Genomic DNA, 23,860 nt, shown 5'->3' with positions numbered 1-23,860 from the left:
AATTAGGGTCCTTAACTTCCCTAAATTTAGTTTTGCTTATAACTTAGAGCCTATGATACCTACAAGTTTGAAAATTCAGTATGTTGTAAAGGACATTATTACATTTCCAACGATAGCTCATGATCGAAAATCGGTCAAGCCGTTTAGCAAATATGGCCGCCACAATTTGTATTGTGGTTTTGAAAAACGGTCGTAACTCGATAAGGGTTTAACCGATTTTGATCAAATTGGGCTCAAATCAAAGCTCTTAAACAGTCTAAGATCAAAAGTTCTAAAAGTGATCGCTACGGATGCAAAAATTTAAAAAAAAATGTTGATAAGTTTTCGATGAATTTTCTTCTTTCCATTTTTTTCCCAAAGGGTGTTTATGTGAGTGAAAATCTTCAGATTATTCGTTAAGATTCAGATTATACGTTAACGAGATTCAAATTATTATCAAAATTCAAACTATTTGTTAAGAAAATTCAGATTATTTGGCAATATTTGGATGATTCGGTTAAGTAAATCGAAATACTGAGCAGATAAACACCCCTTGTTTCTTCCTTAATCTTGCTGCTTTTATTCTAAGTTTTTCTCTCCCAACTAATCGTTTTGTATGTCATGAAGGGCAGGGAACTAATTCTAAAGCTATTTTTATTAGGATTTTAAAAATTAAAAATATAATTTTGAGCTGACAAAGTTCAAACATTCGAAAAGAATTTCTCTGAAGAACTTTATGATCAGGAAATATCTCAAACGTTGCAGGAAATAAATATTCTTTGAAAGAATCTTAGAAAATATTGTTTTTTTTATTAAAACTCTTATAATTCTATAAGAAAATTTATCTAAATGATTTAAATATATAGTAAAGCATCTATGCAAGAACATTCCTTTTAAAGAGATGTATAAGAGAAACAATTTCCCGAAGATGTGGAAGATGAAAAAGATAAGAAGTGGACAGAAGAATGTTCTTTTGCACAGAAATTCTCTTCTATTGCACCTGGATTAAATTGAAGAACTTGTCTTTCGCGAGATTGTGCAATGATAAATGATGCTTTGATGCCACTTTGCCATTTACTTGTGTGCTTCGGGGTGCATTTAAAATTGCAAAAGTGCATCATGTCGATTAGCTTTGGTTGTATTAGCTGCACACTGCCCGCACATTCCGGAAAATCAAGAATCTCCTGAACTTGATCTCTAAATCGCGCCTTTGGAGAATCGCGCATTGGGATGCATGAGAAGGTGTGTATGAATCATATTGTTGTGGGTTTGCGATGCATCCGGTGAGGTGTGTGGGAATGGGAGAAGGTTCGATGGTTGGTGGTCAAATGGATGGAAACCAGTTCTAAGGTGTTGCACCTTGGAAGTTCAGCCATGAAGAGAGCGTCCAAGTGATTCAGTACTTGAGTGGCGTGCAGAGTGTTCAAGTGTGGTGAGATGCGGTGGTTTGTGGCGTTGTGTATTTCCTGGACATTGGTTGTGTGTGGAGTGTGGGGCGACACAAAGTGCCATCCTGTCTTCATTGGGGGCATCATGAAGTACATTGAGTGCCAGAATGTTGTCTCCATTGATGAGGTTCTTGCGGAATTGCAGCCCGAATGGGTGAGCGTGACTGTTGTCAATTCCCCCACGGAGATCTTCTCAATGGTGGGGGAGGTGCTGTCCAAGAACAGCCTGATCAACATTGAGGACATCGACTTATCCAATAGTGGCACACTCGACATCCGCGAACCCTACTTCCGGGAATACCTCAATCTCAATCGTCTCAACATCTCATCGACGAAGGTATTGAATCTCGGACCCAACTGGTTTGGGCGTCTCAACTTCCTCGAACGTCTCGATGCGAGCAGCAATAAGATCTCAGAAATTACAAGATCCTACTTTGTCAACACGACCAAACTCCAGCGGCTCTGGCTGCAGAATAATGAGATTAAGCTCATTGAATTGGATTCATTCAAAGATCTGCGTCGTCTGGAATTCCTCGATTTGAGCTACAATCGCCTAACGCGCGGAGAACTAGGGGCAATCCCGGCGCTCAAGAAGCTCCTGGCAAAGAAGAATCTCATCACAACACTCACCCCCAATGCATTCCTCAAAATGCCCGAACTGGAGTACATTGATCTATCAGCAAATATTATAACGAGTCTCCGAGAGAAGACCTTCACGGGCTTGGCCAACCTCAGGGAGATCAATTTATCCGACAACGCCATAAATGAGCTTCTCTCCTTCACTTTCTACGGCCTAGCCAATGCTCGTATAGCTAAAATTGACATCAGTCGCAATCACATTCATTCAATCCATCGGGATGCCTTCGAAGGACTTGGGCTGCTCATGAATCTCGATCTCTCCCAAAATACCCTCACGGAACTCGATGATTTCACCTTCTTCGGCATGGCGGCGCTGAAGGATCTCAATCTCTCCGGCAATCGTATCAATGAAATCCGCAGCAATGCCTTTGCAACGCTCCCCTCGCTGGAGATCCTGGACTTGACGCACAATGCCCTAGACACCATCAAGTCAGACATCTTCGGGAAGACAGGAGCAAATCTCAAGAAGCTGCTGCTGAAGAACAATCAACTCGTTCAAATTAACGGAAATGCTTTCCGGACGCTCATTAGCCTCGAAATTCTCAATCTCGACTTCAATCGCTTGCAATTCTTCGAGGAGAATGTTTTCCGGACTCTCCGTCGTCTGCGCGTCCTGCACATCAACAACAATGGGATTGAGTACCTTTCAGGATCGCATTTTGACAATTTACTCGACTTGAGTGAGCTCTACATGCACAGCAATCGAATCTCCTACTTTCCCAACTCTACGAATACCTTTCCCAGGTAGAGGGATTTTTTAGAAAAAAAAATCCTTTAAAAGAAGGTCCTTAAAAAAAATCTTTGCGTCCTTTTTGTAGGCTCTCAAAAATAACAGCGGAAGACAACCCGTGGCAGTGCGTGTGCCTCAATCGCTTCCTCAATTGGGCATCAATGCGTGGCATTCACTACGTCAAGGAGAAGTACAACGGGAAGCGTCCAGTGTGTGTTGCCGTCATTTCAGGATGCGTTCACGATATTGCCTTAGTGCGTGAGAAGGAAGTCGTTAAAATATACGAAGAAGCTCTCTTTCAGTATTTAAGGACAACGTACACAGGAGGAGAATAGCACAGAGCTAAGAAAATGAAGAACTGAAGAACAATATATACATTTTGCATTTAATTTTCCCTTTTGTAGGTATTAAATAAATCAAAATTTTAATTTTAGGGGCTAAATCGTAAATTTATGAGTCTGAATTTAAGAGTTTTGGTTGAGATTTTTTTTTAATTTCAGTTAATTTTGTTTTCTCTAAAAGTGATTAAATTTAAATCTATAAAAATGTCTGAAAATAAAGTCTGATTAAACTTTTTTAAAAGCAGCCAATTTTATATTCTTTGAGCACTCTGAAGATTAAAAATTTTCAAGGGGTGTTTATCTGGCGATATATTCGCAAGTTTATTCCGAATGTTTTTTAAAAATCTTATTCAGTTTCTTTTTAAAACTTTTCTTGTATTTTTTCAGGTTTAAAATGTTTAAAAAGAATGGAATGAGTTTCATTAAATTTTATGGCATTTTACGTTCATTTAACAAAGGACAGAACTGGTAATCGCTGCCCTCGCTGCCAGGTTTTTTTATTTTTTAAATCGTAACAATATAAAATCTATCGAACTTACTGTGATAAATTCGATAAATTTTACATCAATGGGCTAGAACACCTCAATTATTTCAAACTGATTGAAAGAAAATTCGTAAAAATGTTTTTTTAAGAGGAAATTAAGATCAAAATTTGAAGTTAGAATTTTTCATCATATAGTTTAGTAAAACTTACTTTAAACTGCGATTTATTCTTTTAAACCGTATTTCATTCGCTCCAATCGTATTTCATTCATTTAGACTCCGTTTAGTAAGCATTTAAACTTCATTTTGCTTGTTGTAATTGCATTTTTAATGCTTTTACTTTATTTTTCAAGATTTTATGCAATTTTGCACTATTTGGGCTTCTTAATGCATTTGTTCTTTTCTTTAATTATCTAATTCTATTTTATAATAATTATTCTCAAATTATTCCGAATCTTTCTGAATATTTTTTATTCAGATACATACCCCTTGGAATTTTTTCTTCAGAGGAAGATTAAAAATTTAAAACAACAATTAGTTATTATAATATTGCTGATTAGAAGAAATAAACTAATAAAAGAATTTAACTTCTATTGCAAAACGAAAATAGTAAATAAACATTTATTAATTTTCTTATTTTGCCTCTTCCTTAATAATTTATTTAATTCTTTCAATAAATAATGCATAAAGATTAAATAATTTTATTGTTATCTCTTTCTGCGTTAATTTTTTAAATGTTCAAACTTTTGATATAAAAAAATCTTAATTGATCTTGTTTTTTTTTTATTTTTAAATAATTCAGCAAAAAATCTAACAAGGAAACGTAGGAATCTCAAATTATAATCTCCAAATATCTTCTAAAAAATGTCTTTATTTACAAAATTAAAAAATTTCCTCCAAGAAGTGAAGAAAAGGAGGCAATACAGAAAGGCCAAGGAAGCTGCAAGGACAGTCGCCTGTAGCCTTATCTTCACTGCTTTCTTGCATCAGACAATTCTCTACCGTTGGTATCCACCATTCTGGCTGAATTGCTTCATCTTCTTCATCACGTCCTTTGTTGCACTTCGACGGAGGCTCTTTAAGTGCTTCATTATCCTTTTAATGCCAACGTTGATCAGTAAACGCGGCAGATCGGCCATTGTGGGCTATGTGTTCATCATGACACTCTCGGGATCTGTTGTTAACATCCTGAGGAATGTCGAAGTGACCGTTGAGTGTCTATCGTGTGCCCAGGAGCACGCCAAGGAACTCATTGAGGGATTCATCAGGGGGTTGAAGCGTCCTTTTGGCGACGTTGGACGTATGATTGCCAAAATTCAGCAACACGTTTTGCATTTTATGGAAGAAATTGAGGATCGTTTCAATTCTCTAAGAAAGAAAATTGCAACAATTAGTGAGTTTTTGATGAAAAAAATCATTTTTTGGGAGATTTTTATTTCTTTTCATGTTTATTTTCACAGCTGGAACGATAAGGAAAGCCTTTGGGTGGCTTAGGAAGATCTCAGAGCTCTGTCAAGAAAGTTTCGGTTCTCCATATGAAATTTGCACAAATTCCCTGAATAAGATGATTGAGAAATGCAAGGAAGACTATGAAATTCTAGGATTTATCTGCAATCTAAACTACCTCCTTCAACCTTTCTGTATTGCAATGGAAGTTCTGGGATTTATCTGTGTTGCAATTGATTATGTTGGAGACTCTGCATTGGCTTTAATTGAGCAATGTGAGTTTATTGGAGAAGTTTCACTTCAAATTTTAATTCTTAATTAATTTTTTTGATCGTTTTTAGTGACAGAGGAATTCTCAAAGGTGATTAAGAAGATGTTCTACTTCTACCTTCAATATGATTCGGATTTTGACTTTGAGACTTCTTCATCTAAGAATTGGTCACAGATAAGGCAATCAATCTCGCAGGATCTGAAAAAGAGAACGGATTCATTTATTTCCGTTGTTGGCTTTATGGAATTTCTTTCTTTAATCTTCATTCTTTGGCTCTTTTATAAGTAAGTTCTTCTTCAAGCTCTTTTTCCTTCCTAGAAGATAAAGATAGTAAAGTCCTCTCAGAGTTTTCAGGTATCAGACTCAGTACTTAAGACGCGATAACTACAAGAATTACTACATAACACAACATTTCTATGAAATCGAAGAAAGAAATTCCCAACTTGGTCGTGATCTTGTTCTGCCCCTTCGTGGTGAGGAAAATGATCGCTTCACAGATCTCCGAGCTCTGTGGTTTATTCGCTACGAGAGAAGTAAACTCTTGCGATCCTTTCCATTCCTTCTCATCTCAAACGTTCAAATCCTCACAATTCTCTTCACTGACTACATACTCCATTGGATTCTGGCAGCAATCAGGGACTACGAAAGTCAACATCTCCCGGCAATTGCTTCCGGGGGAACGGTTGTAAAAGTAACCGGACGCGGATCCTTGTCGACTATGTACAAGAACATTGCCGGGGAATTTGAGCCATTTCTCAGGGGCTTTAGCATTGATTTTCGAGAATGTATCCCGGATCCGAGTCCACCGAATTGGGAGAGATTTCGCATAACAATCTTCCTCATTGTCATCTGTTGGATCTTCCTCCTTGTTGAGCCATACAGTGTTCGTGCACAGCAGTACGTTATGGATTCCTTTCATCCCGAAAGGGCTCGCAAGAGATCAGCTTGGCTACATGAGGAGATCCTACGACGAAGGAGAAGTTTCTTAGCCATAGCTCGGCAGAACTTAATGCAGCATTCGCAGGGGAAAAGTGGAGAGTATCACAAGGAGTTTTTCAGGTAAGTTTGAATTTTTGTGAGAAGGTGATTTGTTCTGCAATATCTCTCTTTAAAAACTTTTCCAAGAGAAGTTTATTATTATCCCATTCAAATTAGGAAGTCTGTAGTCTCGGATGATTACAGGACTGCAGTCTTATGGACTTTTTGTGATTTATATTCATCAAAAGAAGAAAATAAATGACTGGAACCTCATTCTTTCACAAAATGAGACATTCTTAACAGCGGTTCCAGTTTTCTTAGTCTGATGCCTAGTTCCACGAGTGAAATTCACTAGTCAGACAGTCTTAAAATTATTCTTATGCTTTCTTAATTTTTTTTTTCAAATTTCCTTAAGAATTTCTTAAGTTTTCTAATAATTTTCTTAAGTTTTCTTAGACGAAAGTTAAGGTTTCTTAAGTCTGGCTATATCGGGGTAAATGAATATTTTCCAGTGTCCGAAGATGATCAGGAAAAATCATCGAAAAATATGCATTTAGCTTGATTCAGCCTGACTTTAGAAACCTTAAGTTTAGTTTAAAAATACTACAAAAAACTGAAGTTTCTCTTAAAAAACTAAGAATTAGACGTTTAGGTGTTTAATGATGAAGAGGGAATAAAACTCTCGAAACATCCTTTGTAAAAACGCATTGTGAAGCTGCCTACAGGTTTGACACGATGTCTCGTCCACCTGCAACATCATCTTGAAGCTCTTGAAGACTTCTTTGGAGGTCTTAGAAAGTTAGCCGTTTTTACAATTTAGCCCTCGAATTCTCATTTAATTCTAATTTAAAGATTTTTCATCTATTGATTTATCAACAAAACAATCTATATTTACAAGCCTCGCGGGTTAATTTTTTTTTACTTCGGTTGATGCGCCTTCGTGAAGGACGTGAGTACACACTGACGGAACGCAGCCACGTGACTTCGGCACTGCAGGGGGTTGTTGCTGTTGTCACGATAGCAATTGACCACCGTGTCCGCCAAATGGGCACAGTCATCCTTTCGTCGGGGTATGCCGGTATCAGAATCCACCTGATGCCGGAGACTCTTGAAGGTGCGCAGGAAATCCTCTTCGGAGCGTTCAATGGTATCGTGGAGTTTTCGTAGTTGCTCCTCGAGGGCACGATCATGACTAGGATGGGGCACAGATGGTGGTGCAGCTACAGGGGGGGCTCGTGGTGGAGCAACAGGCGCAGGAATCTGTGGAGGTGCTCTTTGGATCTCTGCAAAAAAAGTCGTTAATTTGAAAATATTGTTACATGCTCAACGTGCATGCATGCAAGTTGACCGTGGAGAGATTTTCTCAATTTTCTTACCCCGTTCATATCCCATCAGTCTATTCATTACGTCCTCCGTGACTCCCACAACATCCATTGAGGCGTCCGTTTTGGGATTGTCCGGCTCCACCGAATAGGAACGGGTTGTGGAATTTGAAGCACCCATTTTCCGCGAACGGACTGTTACCCAAGAAAATACACACACGTCAAAAAATCACTAGCACGGAACCCTATAAAATACATTAAAGTTCGTTGGTGATGTTTTTCTGTATCTTTTCCGTGGATAAATCGAAGGAATTCCTATGAATTATTCCATGAGGAAGAATCAGAGATTGAATTTGAATTTTAATTTTTCAATATTTTATTTTTTCTATTTAATTTTCCAGATTTTTTATATTTTTTCAAGCTTTCAAGATTTTTTTCTTTTTCAGAACAATTTGGGAAAGATTGCGCCACACACGTCTCGTGAATTTCTTCCTGGGTCAGCAGTGGCAGGAATTCTGCCTGTCGTGCGCTGCAACAAGCAACCAGGATGTTGCTTTCGAATCCTGCTCCCAGCTCCATTGCCGTGGGATCTTCTGCTCAAAATGCTTATCTGATGAAAATTTCTCCTGCCCACTGTGCAACATCTCTCAGCATCCTAAACATCCTCAACATTTGCAGCAGTGAGCATCATGTGGTTGCTAATGTGCAACGTGTGCAGCAAAATGATTGAGATTAAAGTGCAACAGTGGATTTTGATGATAGCTTAGGCATGTAAAATGCTAAATAGGCTACAATGTAGTACATACACGTGATTGACGAGTCTCGGGGGAGATATTGAGCCGATGCTCTCTGCTGTTAATCCTTTAGCGACAGCCGCAGTTCAATGAGATGTGGATAAAATGGAATGGAGGAGGACAATGTTAATAAATCCAATGGGATGTGCGTCCCCTTGGGGGTGCCCTTTGAAGGAGTCCACGAGAGAGAGAGACGCGATGCGCGAAATGTGTTGTGGCGCGAGAGACGCGCCCTCGGAGACGGTCAAAGAATCACACACCGGTTCAACGTGTACAAGAAACTCTCAGTCTCTCCGAAGCACTCTCCGTGTTCGGTCGATGATTTCATGTTGCTGCATTCATTGTTGGAACCGCCAATTTAATAACACAACAAAAAGAGAAGTTGCACACCTGCGGAACAGGGGCGAAAATTAATTTTTTCAATGAGATTTTAATTACAGTGCTGCGAATATCTTTGGTGGTGTTCCCATTGATTGGGTGTTTGTGAGAAAAAGAGTGTGACGGTGGGAATTGAGAGTGATCTCCTCAAGTGCATCAAATAGTAAATTCCTCATTAAATTGTTTATGTGAAAAAGAAAAACATTGAGGAGGATTTTATAAGGAGAAAAAAAAAGAAGTCAAAGTTGAGAAATGTGGTGTAGTGTAAATTTGTGATTTTCCTATTTGAATTTCCCGCCAAACGAAGAAGTTAAAAAAAAAAGAATTGCAGTGCTGAAAAAATGCCCCAAATGGAGGAGAATACGCGATCTGGAGGATCAGGAGGTACCTCATCGGCAAACACACTTCCACAGGTCAGTGCCTTTCACCTCCTGCTGACCCATTCATGTGAATTTCCACCTCAGCGTCAATTTGCAAATGGCAATGACCTTATTTATTTATTTTTTTACAAGCGAAAATTCTTCTCTGTAGAGTCACATTTTATACACAACAGCAGAAAAATCCCAAATCGTGATTTTCATTATTATCCACCACGTGAACAATACCTACATACCATTCCTATGCCACATCTCATATTGTTGTCTATGTAATGAAAAAAAGAACATTTAGAATCTCTCCCAACAAGCAAGATTATAACTCATAAAAATTTCATAGCTCAAGAGAGCTGACGAACGTTTTTTTTTTTCGTTTTGGCACAGGCAAAGCTTTTTATTCTGAAATTTCTCAAGAATTTCTGCATTGGCGCATTGGTGAATATTCCCGGAGAAATTGCACTTCAATTTAACTGATATCAATCACTAAAATATATTGTAAAAATTCCATTAAAAAATTACTCTATCCATCCACCGTTTAATTCGCCATTCCACAGCTTTTTTTAATAGGCTCTTAATACGTTTAATGATAAATTGTTGCTGTGAAAATGCAATTAAACGTATCATTTTGTATGCAAATAGTGAAATTGCATTTTCGCAAAAGTGCAAAAGGTTGCTAAACTCTGCAAAAATAGCCACAGCGTGCATGGAATGGAGAGAACATAAATGGAAATGCAAAAAAAAAGAGTTTTATGGTTTTGCACCTGAGAAAAGTCTTTTCGCTCACTACTGTGGCTAATTTTAATTGATGTTATATTTGTAAATAAATTTAAATCGTTTGATACAGTCGCATATAGTATTAATTGAAGGGGAAAGTAAAGGTTGACGCTTTGTTGATCTTGTTTTATTTTAATTTATAAGATCAAGAAAAATTTGGTAGGGCGATTCTGTCAAGAATATCCAAAATCTTTTCTTTTCTTTCAACTGGGAAGTTCCAAAAGATTTTGACAGTTGATATTTTTTCAAAAATCGTTTAGAAAGTTCTTTAAAAAAGTTTACTACTACTACTACTGCTACTATAAAGGCTTTATTCATATCGCCTTAGTTTTTTCGTGAATGTCTTGGTGCGAAAAACGGTTTGTGTGGCATTTGAGAGTTTGTGGCTGCAAGGTTTTGATTGAAGGATGTGTATGGAAAGTTGTGAGTGAGGATAATGTGGGTGGAATTTATGAATGAAAATGAATTTGAAAAGAAAATGAAAATATTTGAGTGTAATTGGGAAAGGCGGGTCCAGGTGTGCACCCAGTCAACCTGTCGGAGTGCACCCTGGAATTTCCCTACTCAGATTTCAGCGGAGAGCCCCATGGCATCTATGAGTTTGATTATTTTTATATGATAGTCAGGCTCTTTTAGACATTTTATATAATCAAAATTGCCAAGGATTCTGCTTCTGTGGTCGGAGTATTTTCTGCACACGTTAAGGAGGTGCATGACGTCCAGGACGTCGTTGCAGATTTCGCATTGGGGAGGTTGTCCTCCTCTCACCATTTTGAAGTTGTGGGTGAGGCGTGTGTGTCCGATCCTCAGTCTCCCGATGATCGTCTGCTCTTTCCTCGACAATTCGGGTGCGGTTTCTAGCCCTTCAGTGGAGTATCCCATCAAGGACCCCATTCCTTGTGTGTTTTCCGCGATCCATTCTTGGTGGATACGGGAGGTGTAGGAGAATATTTTTGAGAGCAGCCCACTGAGGGGAATTTCGCTGAGATCCTGTGAGATTTTATTTGCTGCTTCTTTTGCTTCTTGGTCAGCTTTGGTGTTTCCTTCAATTCCCTTATGACTGGGGATCCAGGCCAGCTTTATCCTCCCGCCTGAGGATATTAATGAGGATCTAATTTTGGAGATTATGGGGTGGCAGTTTTTGATGTTGAGAATTCCAAGAAGACAGGAAAGTGAATCGGAAAAAATTACCCAGACCACATCAGGGATTTCGCTGCAGTGTTCGACGGCCAGACTGATGGCTCTGCATTCTAGCTCAAATATGTTGTACTCATCATCACATTTGTAGTTTACTATATTGGTGTTCATGGAAGTGACAGCAAGTCCTTTCTTTTTATCATCTGCCGATCCATCGGTGAAAACCATCTGGGAGTGAGTAACATTGAGTTTAGAGCAAAGCTCATCAAAAAATCCCTTCACCTCTATTTCTGGAGCCGTTTTGAGGTGGAAAGCGGTAAGGGAGAGGTCTATCCATTCCTCTTCGAGGAGCCATGGAGCTTCACGGGATACTAGTTTTGGAATTAATGGGTTTTCTCGCAGGAGATTGTTGTGGATGGTATTTACGGCTTCACCAAAGTACCCTCTGAAGTGTAGGGCTTCTTCAGGATATTTTATTTCATTGTGGCCCAATGTACCAGGAGTACTCAGGATTCGTGCAGCTGTTTTGAAGCATTGGATTTTCCACTGTAGGTCTATAGGAGGAGCACCAATATCGGCCAAGATATTGGGCACACGTGAAGTTCGAAAAGCTCCAGAAGCTAAGCGGAAGCCTTCGTTGTAGGATCCTATTAGGGGTTTTATAGAAGTATGACATGCTACAGAGTAGATCTCAGCTCCGTAGTTTAGCTTCGGGATGATCCAAGCCTTATGAACGGTTTTAAGGGATTTCCTATGCCCTCCCCATTTTAAACCCGATAGACATCTGAGAATATTTAACTTATGGCTGCATGCAGTTTTTATATCCTTAATATGTTTTTTAAATTTTAGTTTTCGGTCTAAAGTAACTCCCAAAAATTTATATGATTCATCATACGGGATGGCGGTGTCTCCAAAGTGGAGTGATTGTCCTAAGCATTTCATCGGGTTTTTCTTACAGAAGTGGACAGCAGCAGTTTTTCTTTTTGAGAATTGAAACCCATTTATTTTTGCCCAATTTTCTATTTCATCAATTTTTGTTTGAAGCTTTTCGTCTATTAAGGATCTATCTTTCCCACTACAGTAGATTGCTATATCGTCAGCATATAAGAGGAGATTCACATTAGAGTTGACCGGAAAAAGGTCCTGGATGCTATTTATGCCTATTAAGAATAGGATAACAGATAGAACTCCTCCTTGTGGGGTTCCATTTTCGAACGAGTGTGGGTCTGAGGATTTTCCATTTACAAAAATCCTAGCTTCCCTCCTTTCCAAATAGAACTCGATAAAAGAAAGTAGATTGCCTCCAATATTCCACTTGATGAGCTGCTTCATAATTGTTGGCTTCCAGATTTTGTCATAGGCTTTTTCTAAGTCAAAGAACACACATGTAGTATGGTGATTTTTGTCCCAGCTTTTATAGATAGTGTATGTGAGTTTTAGGAGAGAATTTATAGTAGATCTACCCCTTCGGAATCCGGATTGTGATGGAGATAAAAGGCCATGTGACTCGAGTACCCAGTTTAATCGAAAGCTTGCCATCCTTTCGAAAACCTTTAATTCACAATTTGTGAGGGATATCGGACGATATTCAGGATTAATCGGTGTTTGGTCCTTGAATTTTGGAATAGGGATAATATTTGCTGAGGTCCAGTTGTTAGGGTAAGTTCCTTGAATCCACATTTGATTGAAGAAATATAGAATACTTTCTTTAGTTTCTTTTGAGAGATTTCTCAGCATATTGTAGGATATATTGTTTGGCCCAGTTGATTTTCCTTTGCTTTTTGTTAGAGCCCCGTCGAACTCTTTTGTGGTGAATGGAAGGTCAAGTTCAGGGTAGTGGTTTCTTTTCGGCAAAGTTGTGATTTCCTGTGAGATAATATTTTTGCTGTGTTTTTGATCAGAAGAGAGTATTGAATCTGAAGAGTGTATAGTGAATCTTCTCCCAAGTGCATCCGCCATTTCTTTCGTGTCTGTGATGATAGCATTGTTTTCTCTAAGAAATTTTATTTGTTGATTGTGGTTGCTTTTTATGGACCTCACTCGTCTCCACATCTCTGCAGTTGAAGTTTCCGGGTTTATCTCCTGAAGAAATTCATGCCAAGATTCTTTCTTTGCATCATTTATAAGATTATCTACTTCCTCTACCGCTCGGAGATATTCATCCCGTTGTATTGTCATGGGGTGCCTTTTAAAGCGCCTTAGAGCTCTTTTCCTTTCCTTGATAGCATTTTTGATGTCGTTGTTCCACCACGGGACTTTCCTCCTTCTATCATTTCCAGAAATTTTAGGGATTGATTCACAGGCTGCGCTGTATATCTTATTGACAATAAATTGATATTGATCTTCTATGCTGGAGTCTAGATCCATCTCATTTAAATTTGAAAGTGCTGTAAATCTGTCCCAATCGGCTCCTTTCTCGTTCCATCTTTCTACAGGGGAGGGTAGTTGTGGTGCATGTGTTATATCTGAGATGATAATTGGGATATGGTCGCTCCCACAGAGGTCACTATGTGTAGTCCAAGTAATATTTCCGGCAAAAGAGTTGTCAGTGATTGATATATCAACTGCATTAAATGTATCATGTGCTAAGGAAAGATTAGTGAATGTACCATTATTCAGGACGACAAGATTTTCCTCTTCTAGGATTTCTTGGATAGCTTTACCCTTTTGGTCGAGCCTGTTACTCCCCCATAAGGGATTTGAAGCATTAAAGTCTCCCATGATTATGAATGGGCGGGGGAGTTGTCGTATTAGGTGGCTAAGTTGATTTTTGGGGAGGTTGTCTTGAGGTCGATTGTAAAATGAAACCAGAGTTAATTTATGTAGCCAATTTAATTTTATTGCAATGAATTCTAGAGGGGAATTTATAGTAATTTCTTCATAGTGCCACCCATCTTGAATAAGTAGAGCAACACCGCTGCTTCTTGTCGGATTCTCAGCAGAGTTGTAGAAGACTCCTGAATAACCTTTGAGGAAGGGTGTATTTCCATTATCATTAAGATGTGTTTCTTGCAGGGCGATTGCAATTGGTGAATATTCTTTGATGAGTAGTTCCAATTCTGGTTTTCTTCTCCAGTAACCTCGGCAATTCCATTGGATGAAATTGTTGGCCAATTGAGTTCGGGCTGTTGTGATGTTGTTTGAGTTCTGTGATGCGGCAATTGGACTTTGTTGTGTGTTTGTGGATCCATTGTTATCAACTAGATCCATTATAATTGTGATTGGTCAATTGGAGGCCCCTCTCCTGGTCCTGAAGAGCTTTGGCCTTCCAAAATGTTTTGTGCGGGGATTGCTAAAATTTTTCGTGGTTGTCGTCTCCCGGGGGAGGTTGGACATTCATTGCAGGAGCCAGAAGAAGATTCTGGCCGCCCCCTTTTAAAACCTCTCAGTGGGCTTATCTCCATGGAGGTTGAGGACTCTGTATGAGATGGAGAGGTGCACCTCCCATCCTCAGAGCTCACTTCATAGGGAATTTCTCGAGAGATTTTGTGTTTGTGCGAAATTTTTTTAATTTCATTATTTTGTGTGGTGTTTGAAACATTTTCTGTTTCTGTATTTTGTGTGGTGGGGGTTTGTACCTCCTGTTGTTCATTTGGAGGTGTAGAGGTTTCATTGATCTCCTCCGCCGACTCAGACGAATCCGCAAATCCTTTGAAACCGCGAGCCTCCAAATCTGCAATATATTTTTTCTGGGATTTGGCCAGGTGGGTGCTTGCTGGGTTAATTGTTTTTGGTGTCTTGTTTTTTGATTTTGGGGATGAATTTTTCTGGGTGTGTGTTTCTGCATTTTTTGTGTGTTTGGATGTTTTCGCCTCGTGTGTGTTTTGTGCATCTGATTGTGCGAGATTGTCATTATGAGATTGTGATTCTTTTGGGTTTATCGGATTGGATTGGTGTGCAGATGAATCAGTGTGGTGTTTGGAGTTTGTTGCATTAGGGCCTTTGTGTGTGAGTGGAGGGGATTGCTTAACAACTTCAGCGAAAGATTTCAAACCCAACTGGTTTATTCTGTCGATAACCGTAGGTTTGGATCCATACTTCTGGAAGAAAAGCTTTCTTGCTGTACCAAGTGATACTTTTTCAGTGACTTTAATAGTGTTGATACCCTCGAGGAGTATGTATTCGGGGCATAGACGATCATAGCTCGGGTGCGAACCGTGGCAATTTACGCAAGACGGGGGATTTTTGCATGGTTGTTCAGAGTGAGCACTCAATTTTAATCCGCACCGACCGCATACTGGTTCTTCAATTTTGCACCACTTTTTTGTGTGGCCCAACACAAAGCATGTGGGGCATCTCATTGGTGATGGGACGTGTAACCGGACGGGAACACGCAAAAAACCGACATCAATTGTTTCAGGGACCTCATCAAGATCAAAAGTGAGCAAGTGTACAGGGGAGTCCACAAGTTTCCCGCATGCATCGCGAGTCTTCATGCATTCGATGTCGGTGATCTTTTGGGACGCGAGGCGCTCCAAGATCTCCTTCTTCTCGATGCCAATTAAATATTTGCAATGGATCCTACCTTGAACCGCATGTTTCTTGTCCTCCTTTACCTCGACCTTGATACCAGCCATGGATGTTGTCTTCTTGATTGAGTCATAATCCTCTTGGGATTTTGGAGTGATTAAAAAGTCGCCACTCGGGAGCCAAGACACGTGGGCAATCCCCGTAGGGGAGAGCACCTGGAGAGCATCATAGGCTTGGAACACATTAAGTTTCTTTAGCTCTTTGTTACCATTGGTAACCAACAGGTGTTTCCCAAATTTTTGGGTATTAAAGAAAGTTTTTGTTGTAAGGGAGGGAAAACCTCCCTTATGAATGTCCGTTAACACATCCATTGGGGGGAGCCCCCCCAAGGGCAAAAAATATTATTTATTTATTTAGAAAAATTATTTTTGATTTTAGAGAAAAGGAAGGATTTATTGAGGATTTAGTGTTAGGTTTGTGGGATTTGCAGCCACTTCACAATTTTTCACTTTCACTCACTTTAGCGCGGACTGACTTTTTTATACGCCCGATAGCGACCGAGGTCTAATAGGGACTGAAAAAAAAAAAAAAAAAAAAAAAAAAAAAAAAAAAAAAAAAAAAAAAAAAAAAAAAAAAAGTTTAGAAAAGTATTTTCTAAGATTTCTAACGAATAAAAATGAGTTGTCAAAATCTTGCAATATTTTTCTCAGAATACCAAAAATCTTATAAAACCGGATAAAGTTCTTTTCAGAAATTAAAATATTGAGAATTAAAAAAATATATTAAAGGGGATTTATGAGAGTCAGAGCATCTTAGAAGAACAATGTACAATTTTTCAAAATAAATTTAATTTGAAATTTTCTCCCTTAAACAATTTTTCTTCCCACCACTACGGGGAAAATATGATTAATTAATCTTCCAACGTTGGCAAACAACTCTCAAGTTAATTAAATTTTCTTTGAATTAAAAGAAATCATTTTTCTTCTCAACTTTATATCAATACAGAGAGTTTTTTTTCTTAGCTAACATGACGTCTTTTTGCAGAAAGAAATATCTGTGCATGTAGCACAATATATACAAAGATTAATTGCCATGGGGATTCAATAAACTTAGCGATATCTCAATTTTGCATGCACTGCACGAAAATTTCATGATGAATTTTCACGATGAATTTTCCAACGAATGAATCTGAAAATGCTCAGTGGAGGTTGAAAGATATCGAAGTGAATATGTCTGGCTTCTTGTGCCAGACATCATTGTTCTTCTCACACTCTGCGTGGAAAATACATATTTTTCTCCACTCTGCCAATGGGGAAAACCCAACCCTCATCATCTCCAAAAGAGAAAAACTATTTGAGACATTTATTTCAATTTCATTTTCCACGACAAATGTTTATTTTTCGTTGTAGAACTTTTTTAAATTGGAATTGACAGAATTTTGCTGATAAAATTATAAGAATTAACCCATCAAAAGAACACTAAATTATAAAATCTTCACGCACGAGAAATGCATTAATATTTGTTAGAGTTTCGTGTTGATGACAAAGAACACAAAAAAATCCAGAAATGCGGGTTTTTCATCAAACACTTCATGGGTTTTAATTAGAAATAATTTTCTGCACGTTATTCTTCCTATATACTTAAAAATTTCCCGCATATTTTACACCAGAATTCAAAACAAGAATTTCCTTCACCCTCAGCTTAAACTCACTTTAATATTCTCCTCACATATTTTTTTAAACAAATTTTTATGTAACAAGAATTTTTTATACCATCCCCCTTCGAAGAATCTTCCTGAAAAGAGCAAAGAACTTTTCAGCAAAACACATTTTATTATTTTGAATGAGAATTCTCGTGATCTTCACCCAGCAATCATTTTAATTCGTAAAGAAATTTCTTTTTGAGACTCGCGTGAGCCATTCAATTTGCCATCTCTTTAGTTGAGTTAGTTTATATAAAAAAAACTCTTCACGACAAGATCAAGATTTCTTCTTCTTTACAAAATTTCATGATGTTTTTGCGATGTACAATTAAAATTTTATATTTCCGACATTAAATGGGGGAAGGGAGAAAAAGAAACATAACTCATCGTCTCGCCAAAATGGAAATAATAATAATTTAGAAAAATGGGAGAGAAACACTTTTGTGGACAGCACTCCAAAACATTTAATTAACCTTCTCTGTGCCTCAAACTATCTTGCCCTCCTTCTTGTCATGCCGGACCGTTGTTTGGTGGAGGAGCAGAAAAACTAATTCAGAGATGGGTCGTTCGCAAAAAAAATGAGCTCAATCATCAAATATTCTATTACACAATAGTCCGCATGTTTAGGTAAAAAAAAACAAATTCTTATGAATATTAATGCAAAATCCCAGGGGCGTAATCAGGGAGGATGTTTGGGGGGAGGGGTAATGAGACACATTAAGAATTCAAGAAGTTTGGATTTTTCTTTATAAGTTAAAATTGAATAATTTCAGACTGAAATTTAAATGAAAATTTATCAAAAAGAATTTTAAACATCTAACGATAGAAATGCAAAATATTTGAAAGAAAGTTTTACACTGTAGAAGAGAAACGTTAAATGTTAAAAAGAAACTTTTACTGCAACAAAGAAAATGTCAAACGTTTGAAGATAAAAGTCAAATGTTAAAAATAGAAACGTCAAATCTCAGAAAAAGAACGTCAAACGCTAGAAGAGAAATGCCAAATGTTAAAAAAAAAAACGTTTAACGTTTGAAAGATATACGTCACTCTTTAGAAGAGAAATGTCAGGTGTTAGACTAGCAACAATAAACTTTTAGAAAAGAAACGTCAAATGTTAGAATAAATCGTCAAATTTTAGGATTGTGTAAGTAAATTGCAAAAACTAATTAAAATACGTTTTTTTTTTCAACCAATTATTTGCGGACAATTAATTTAAGAAAACTCTTCTTTAGAAACATTCCCCTAAAATAGATTTCCAACTACGCCCCTGTATAATACTTATTCGAAAAAAAAGGCTAATAAAATTCAATCGCTGAACGTCTCTTAAAGACAATCCGACTTCTCTTAAAGCTTCACCAAAGAGCAATTTAATTCTTAGAAAATTTTATAAAATTAATTAAACGATTGGCAAAGTATAGAAAATAAATACATCTAATTAAAGATTATTTTAGCAAATAAATTGGCAAGAGATTCCGCACTAGTTCATTAATAAGAGAACATCGTCTTAAAGACTTCTCAAAGATATTGAGATTTTTTTTGTTTTCCTTCCAAATTGATAGAGATACAAAAATATCTTGCAAAGAGGAAATATTTTTTCGAAACTTGTCCATGAAACCTGCTCCACTTCTTCCTCACAATGCTGAAAAGATGAAACCCAAAGCAACTGCGCAAGAAGAAGGTATAAAGCGACGATACAGTTAGTGAAAAATACCTGCGAAACCATTCGTTAGCAATTATTGAGTATCTTCTTCGCACATCCACCACTTTGCGAGCTATAATTATATTTTCTTCTTCTACCTAAACATCTCGCAAGTTCTTCCTCGCGCGAAGACTCTCAGAAGCGAATGCTGCTGGTAGAGGAGATAATGAGCTATATCGACGCGGTTTGGATCGTTGTTTATGCTTTCAGCATCTTCGTCACTCTCTTTTGCAATATCTCGGTTTCTGGATCACGACGACCTTCAAGATCGTGAGGCATCCTTTGGCCCAAGGTTGCATGTGTGGACACCCGAAGGATTTATGTGCGTGCGCCAGAGCAACGAAAGATTCAAATCTTAACACATCCGCCGCCACTTCAGAGCGATCGCTGATAGTGTTGTCAAATACCTTTTTGTGGGTGATTTGTCTGATTTGTAAGCTCCCCCCATGAAAAAAAGTAAACCTGAAGCAAAATTCATGTTTTAACTCCACATAAGTTAATTTATAAATTCCTCTGTGGTAAGATTATGTAATTTAAATGAAGTTAGAGAGCCGGTATTGGAGTTGATTTAATAATTACCTCAATGTTCAATTTTTTTTAATGAGGTTGTCTAACGTTTAAAAGATGCTTTGCGTTTTTCACATTACTCAAATATTATCACACACATCATAAGAATTGCGTGTTACTTTAAAAATGCAACGCATCAATTGAGAAAATTACAAATCGTCATTAAATTTTATTTTTAAATTTATACGAAGTGTATGCAATTTATTACGAACAATGCACTTTAAGAAATATACGGGAACTTGGGGTAAAATGGCGAATTTTTGGGAGTTAATTTTTCCTGAGTTCCGTGGAAATATTTGGGTTTTCCCATTACAACTATCTTATACTATATCTTACTATCTTCTAGAAAATTTTCCGGACTACAACTTTGTCTTAGACGAGTTGTCGCTAACTTAACGGGAAAATGCATTTTCAGATCATTTTTCAAAGCCTTGCACTTTCACAATTTTGCCCCAGTTACCCCTATGACCGAGAAAAAATATTTTTTACATCTCTGAATACTACACCGTTTAAGTTACACAAAAATTAATTCAGGATTAAATTTAAAAAAAAGGAATCATAGCTGAGGAACTTGGGAGTGTAAAGATTTCAATTAAATTGCCAAAACGTCGCTGGAAACATAAAACAATCGTATATTTCAGACCGTTTTCTTCTCTGTATTTGAAGTCTTTTGTAACAAAGTTTCTTTAACCGTTTTACCTGTTTTACGTACCTGATTAAGACGGATAAAAGCTCCCGAAACGTCTTATGCAAAACCGTGTTCTTTTGCATTATAAAAACAAATCTCAAAGCAACTTTTTTATTAAATCTTTTTCATCTTAATGCTAAAAAGGAGTTCATGCATTGATCTATGAAAAACTTCCTCATTCACAGAACAATATTGACCCATTTAATTTTGTAGAGAATCATAAAAGCTTTAGAAATCGCTAAAGAAACTCCCAATTTCCCACTGAAATTATATAGAAAGAAGCCGGGTAAAGATTCTCAAAAAGAATTGAAACGTTGATCGTAACTTTTCATTTTTGTCGCTTTAAATGTTTCAAAACATTCCTTCTTGAGTTTTTCTCATGCTCATCTTATCTCATGTCAAAGTCTTTTGGATGATTTTTTTCATATAGATCAGTGAATTAATTCCTTTAAAGCAGATAGAGCTACAAGAAAAATCATAAAAAGAAGTCTCAAAACCTCTTTGATTATGAATTCTAAGTCAATCTATCAATTTTTTTTTGAAAGACAATTTGATTAACTGTCTTCAGCATAAATGGAGTAATTGGTCAAAAATATAGTTAGTGTACCCATGGATGAAGAATGCGATCAATTTAGTCGAGCATGAAGTAAACAAGACACAAATCAATCTTGAATAAACAGGTGAACATACCGCTGGATGTTAAAAGAAAAAAAAAGACTGATTGACATCATATTATGGTGTGTTGCAACGTCTTAAATTAGAAGTATATTTACGCTAAGTGCTCACGTAATTACAACGTCATAAATGTAAATTTATCATAGAACAGATATGCAAATAAGACATGCGATAAGGTGTGTGTGTGTTTGTGTGTCCAAAGTGGCTCAAAGAGACGCTAAAAAGTCTCTCTCTCATAAATGGAGGAGAAAATGTAGCAAGATCATTTCCATATTAGATAAAATGTGGAGTAGCTCTTAAATTTTTTTCTCTCCAGGAGCCTTTTTTTCTCTTGGAATAAAATAACTTCCTTTCCATCCTGCATTAATTAAAATGTATTATATGTGTGCTTTTTTGTGCTTTTCTTTCCGAGCTTTTTGTGGGGAGAAAAGCAAGACACAGAGGAAAATATTTTTGCGAATTGATTTTCCGCGCCGTTAAACATTCTGAAAACACATTGTGAAAAAGAAAATCACGAATTTTCTTTTGCCTGTTTTTTTTTCTTTCTTTCTTTTGTTGTTGATTCATACAAAGTTTCATTATCCCTAAAAGGCAAACGAATAAAATGAAAAAAAAAGAGAAACAGAACCTGAAATTGTTTAACAAAAAGAAAATTAAATTTTTTCCTTTCAAGACACTTTAAGAAATAAAAAATTGAGAATTTGTATTGATGTAAACAAGGTTGATTCAGTAGAAAATTCAATTAAAGTGAAAGAATTTTCTCCAGATGAGATAGACAGTTAAATAGAAAATGATGCGAATTTCCGAGAAAATTAATTTATTGCACCTGTTTGAACATCTTCTCCGCGCAATAGATCATACAAAAGGCATGAAAAAAGAGCAAATAAATTGGTTAATGGAGTCACGTGTATGAGACGTTAATTTATGTGCCTTTTGACTGCATCTATTTAGCTGGGTGTCCCTTTTATAAAGCATTTGGCGGCATTTTGTGAGACAAACAATTAAAGCAAAGAAAATTTACATGCAGATCATATTCAATATTTAATGAGTTGTCAATTCATATTTGAGTCACACAAACTCTTCCAATAGATTATGGAGAGGACCTTTGAGACAAAAAGTGTTATTTACGATCGTGGTTGCGGTCGTGACTTGCAGGAAAGAGAGTTTGCTTGTGAATTAAATAAATTACCATTGTGTAAATATAATATTGCCATCGACATGGGATATAGTCGGGGGGCAAACAGCCCAGATATTTCATTTGAACACTTTCTGGTTAACCCTTTCGCAACAATTTTGCTCATACCGAAGTGCAAATGTGTAATATTTTGTTATCTCAAATTTAAATAATTTAAATTGTTTTAATTTTAAACCTGTAAAGGCGTTTCATTTACGTGGAGGAGGCTAAAGAAATACATTTGTTTTTAGTCCTAAAAAGGCTCAGTTTGTGCAGTAAAAGCCTGAAATTCCTTTAGATTGTTTTTAAAGAATATTTTAGAATATTTCTAGCTTTTCTCATTGTCAGACTTCCCCAGATGTTGTCCCCTTTAATTTATTTAGTAGATGCTCTCTGGCTGTGCACCCAACAATTATATATTGCTGTTGCTTTAACCATATAATCCCCGTTCGATTGAAGGCCCAAGATTAAGCAGGGTGCAGCTCAATCTGCGACTTTTGGCGCCAAAAATTTCTCCACCCAAAAACCTTCATGATGAATGAGCAGAAGATAATAGAATTATAAAAAAAATATTATTTTAGGAGCAAGAATTATGCGATTCTGTTGTCTTTTCATTATTCTTCCCGTGTGTGTGTGGTCTGATGCCGAACAATAGGAAGATTTTTTGGATGCGACATGAAAGTGAGTCCCTTTTACCCAATTCTAAGCGTCATCGAAAACACTCCCCACGGTCCAAAGAAAAAAAAAAGAAATACAGACGAATGTAATTTGAAGCGTAAAAAAAGGGAATTTGTTGAATTTTGATGGCCCTTTTCACGCGCGGGATTCCCCTCGAAATCTCAAAAGAGTGTATATAATGGAAGAAAATATTCCCGCTGAAGTGCAGGAAGAAGGAGTGAATGTTGAGGACAGGATGACAATAAAAATGAGTCTTGTCATTCCTGTGCACACAATGAAAATCACTCTGCAATTGTCATTCGAGGAGATTGACATAAAAAAATATTTGTACTTGTACACTACCCGCGAAAAGTTTCCGGGCAAGGCTAAAATGGGATATTTTTGAAGGCAAATTTTAAGTGGTTATATCTCCGGCTGTGATTAACCGATTTTCAAAAATTTACCAGTTTTGGAAAGGTACATTTCTCACCTTTCCAAACCTGGTACATTTTTGAAAATCGGTCAACCCGTTCGCTTTTGGCAGCCATTTTGGTAAACCTAGGTAGAAGATGCTTTTTTCAATATTTTACAATTTCTCACTTTGACCCCTTGCATCTCGGCCGCTAGTGCACCGATTTTGATGAATAGAGTATCGTTGGAAAGGTAATTTAATTCCATTTCCAAATCTGATAAACTTTTGAAAATCAGTCAAGCGGTTCAGTCGTGACAGCCATTCTAGTGAACCATAGTGAAAAAATACACTTTCGAGTATATCTCAGCCTGTGGTTGACCGATTTGAACAAACTCGGATTCAAATGGTAGCTAATCATGTCCCCTAACTTTCAAAAAAAATTTCATCCCGATCCGTCAAGTGGTTCTTTTTTAATGTTTTTTTGAGTGATACCCTTATGTTACAAATAGGGTACCCTAACTTCAGGCGTTGACCATTTAATTTTTATAAGTTACACTTGGCCCAAATTTCATCAAAATTAAAAGTAGACATTATTATCTAACTTTTAAAAAAAAATTCACTCAAATCCATCAAGGGGTTCTCCTGTAATGTCATTTTTTGTGAAGCTATACGCGATTTTTGTCTCTCAACCGTTCTAACCCCCCCTCCCCTACCAAATGATA

The 23,860-nt window shown here is 37.1% G+C and overlaps 4 protein-coding genes across 4 annotated transcripts in view; 3 read left to right on the top strand and 1 right to left on the bottom strand.

Moving 5' to 3' along the window:
• The first annotated feature begins 1,204 nt into the window (after positions 1-1,204).
• LOC129791587 (insulin-like growth factor-binding protein complex acid labile subunit) lies at positions 1,205-4,229 on the top strand. The gene is made up of 3 exons (XM_055829813.1): positions 1,205-1,221; positions 1,323-2,810; positions 2,885-4,229. The coding sequence occupies exons 2-3, from the start codon at positions 1,417-1,419 to the stop codon at positions 3,129-3,131; spliced, it is 1,641 nt and encodes a 546-aa protein (XP_055685788.1). The 5' UTR covers positions 1,205-1,221; positions 1,323-1,416; the 3' UTR covers positions 3,132-4,229.
• Positions 4,230-5,184: 955 nt separating this feature from the next.
• LOC129794313 (DC-STAMP domain-containing protein 2) lies at positions 5,185-9,927 on the top strand. Its single transcript, XM_055835110.1, has 4 exons — positions 5,185-5,341; positions 5,408-5,621; positions 5,692-6,396; positions 8,084-9,927. The coding sequence occupies exons 1-4, from the start codon at positions 5,185-5,187 to the stop codon at positions 8,319-8,321; spliced, it is 1,314 nt and encodes a 437-aa protein (XP_055691085.1). The 3' UTR covers positions 8,322-9,927.
• Positions 7,122-7,879, bottom strand: LOC129791635 (uncharacterized). The gene is made up of 2 exons (XM_055829887.1): positions 7,692-7,879; positions 7,122-7,598 (listed from the first exon to the last, which is right to left on the bottom strand). Exons 1-2 carry the CDS (start codon positions 7,816-7,818, stop codon positions 7,234-7,236), a joined length of 492 nt encoding a protein of 163 aa, XP_055685862.1. The 5' UTR covers positions 7,819-7,879; the 3' UTR covers positions 7,122-7,233.
• Positions 9,110-23,860, top strand: part of LOC129791576 (breast cancer anti-estrogen resistance protein 1) — a 58,308-nt gene continuing 43,557 nt past the window's right edge. The window contains exon 1 of the mRNA XM_055829798.1: positions 9,110-9,222. Within this exon, the coding sequence (XP_055685773.1) occupies positions 9,151-9,222 (72 nt within the window). The 5' untranslated portion in view covers positions 9,110-9,150. The remainder of the gene's footprint in view (positions 9,223-23,860) is intronic.

This window comes from Lutzomyia longipalpis, chromosome 3 (assembly GCF_024334085.1).
Source record: "Lutzomyia longipalpis isolate SR_M1_2022 chromosome 3, ASM2433408v1".
NCBI classification, from domain to species: Eukaryota; Metazoa; Arthropoda; class Insecta; order Diptera; family Psychodidae; genus Lutzomyia; species Lutzomyia longipalpis.
This window is presented reverse-complemented; position numbering and strand designations above follow the sequence as displayed.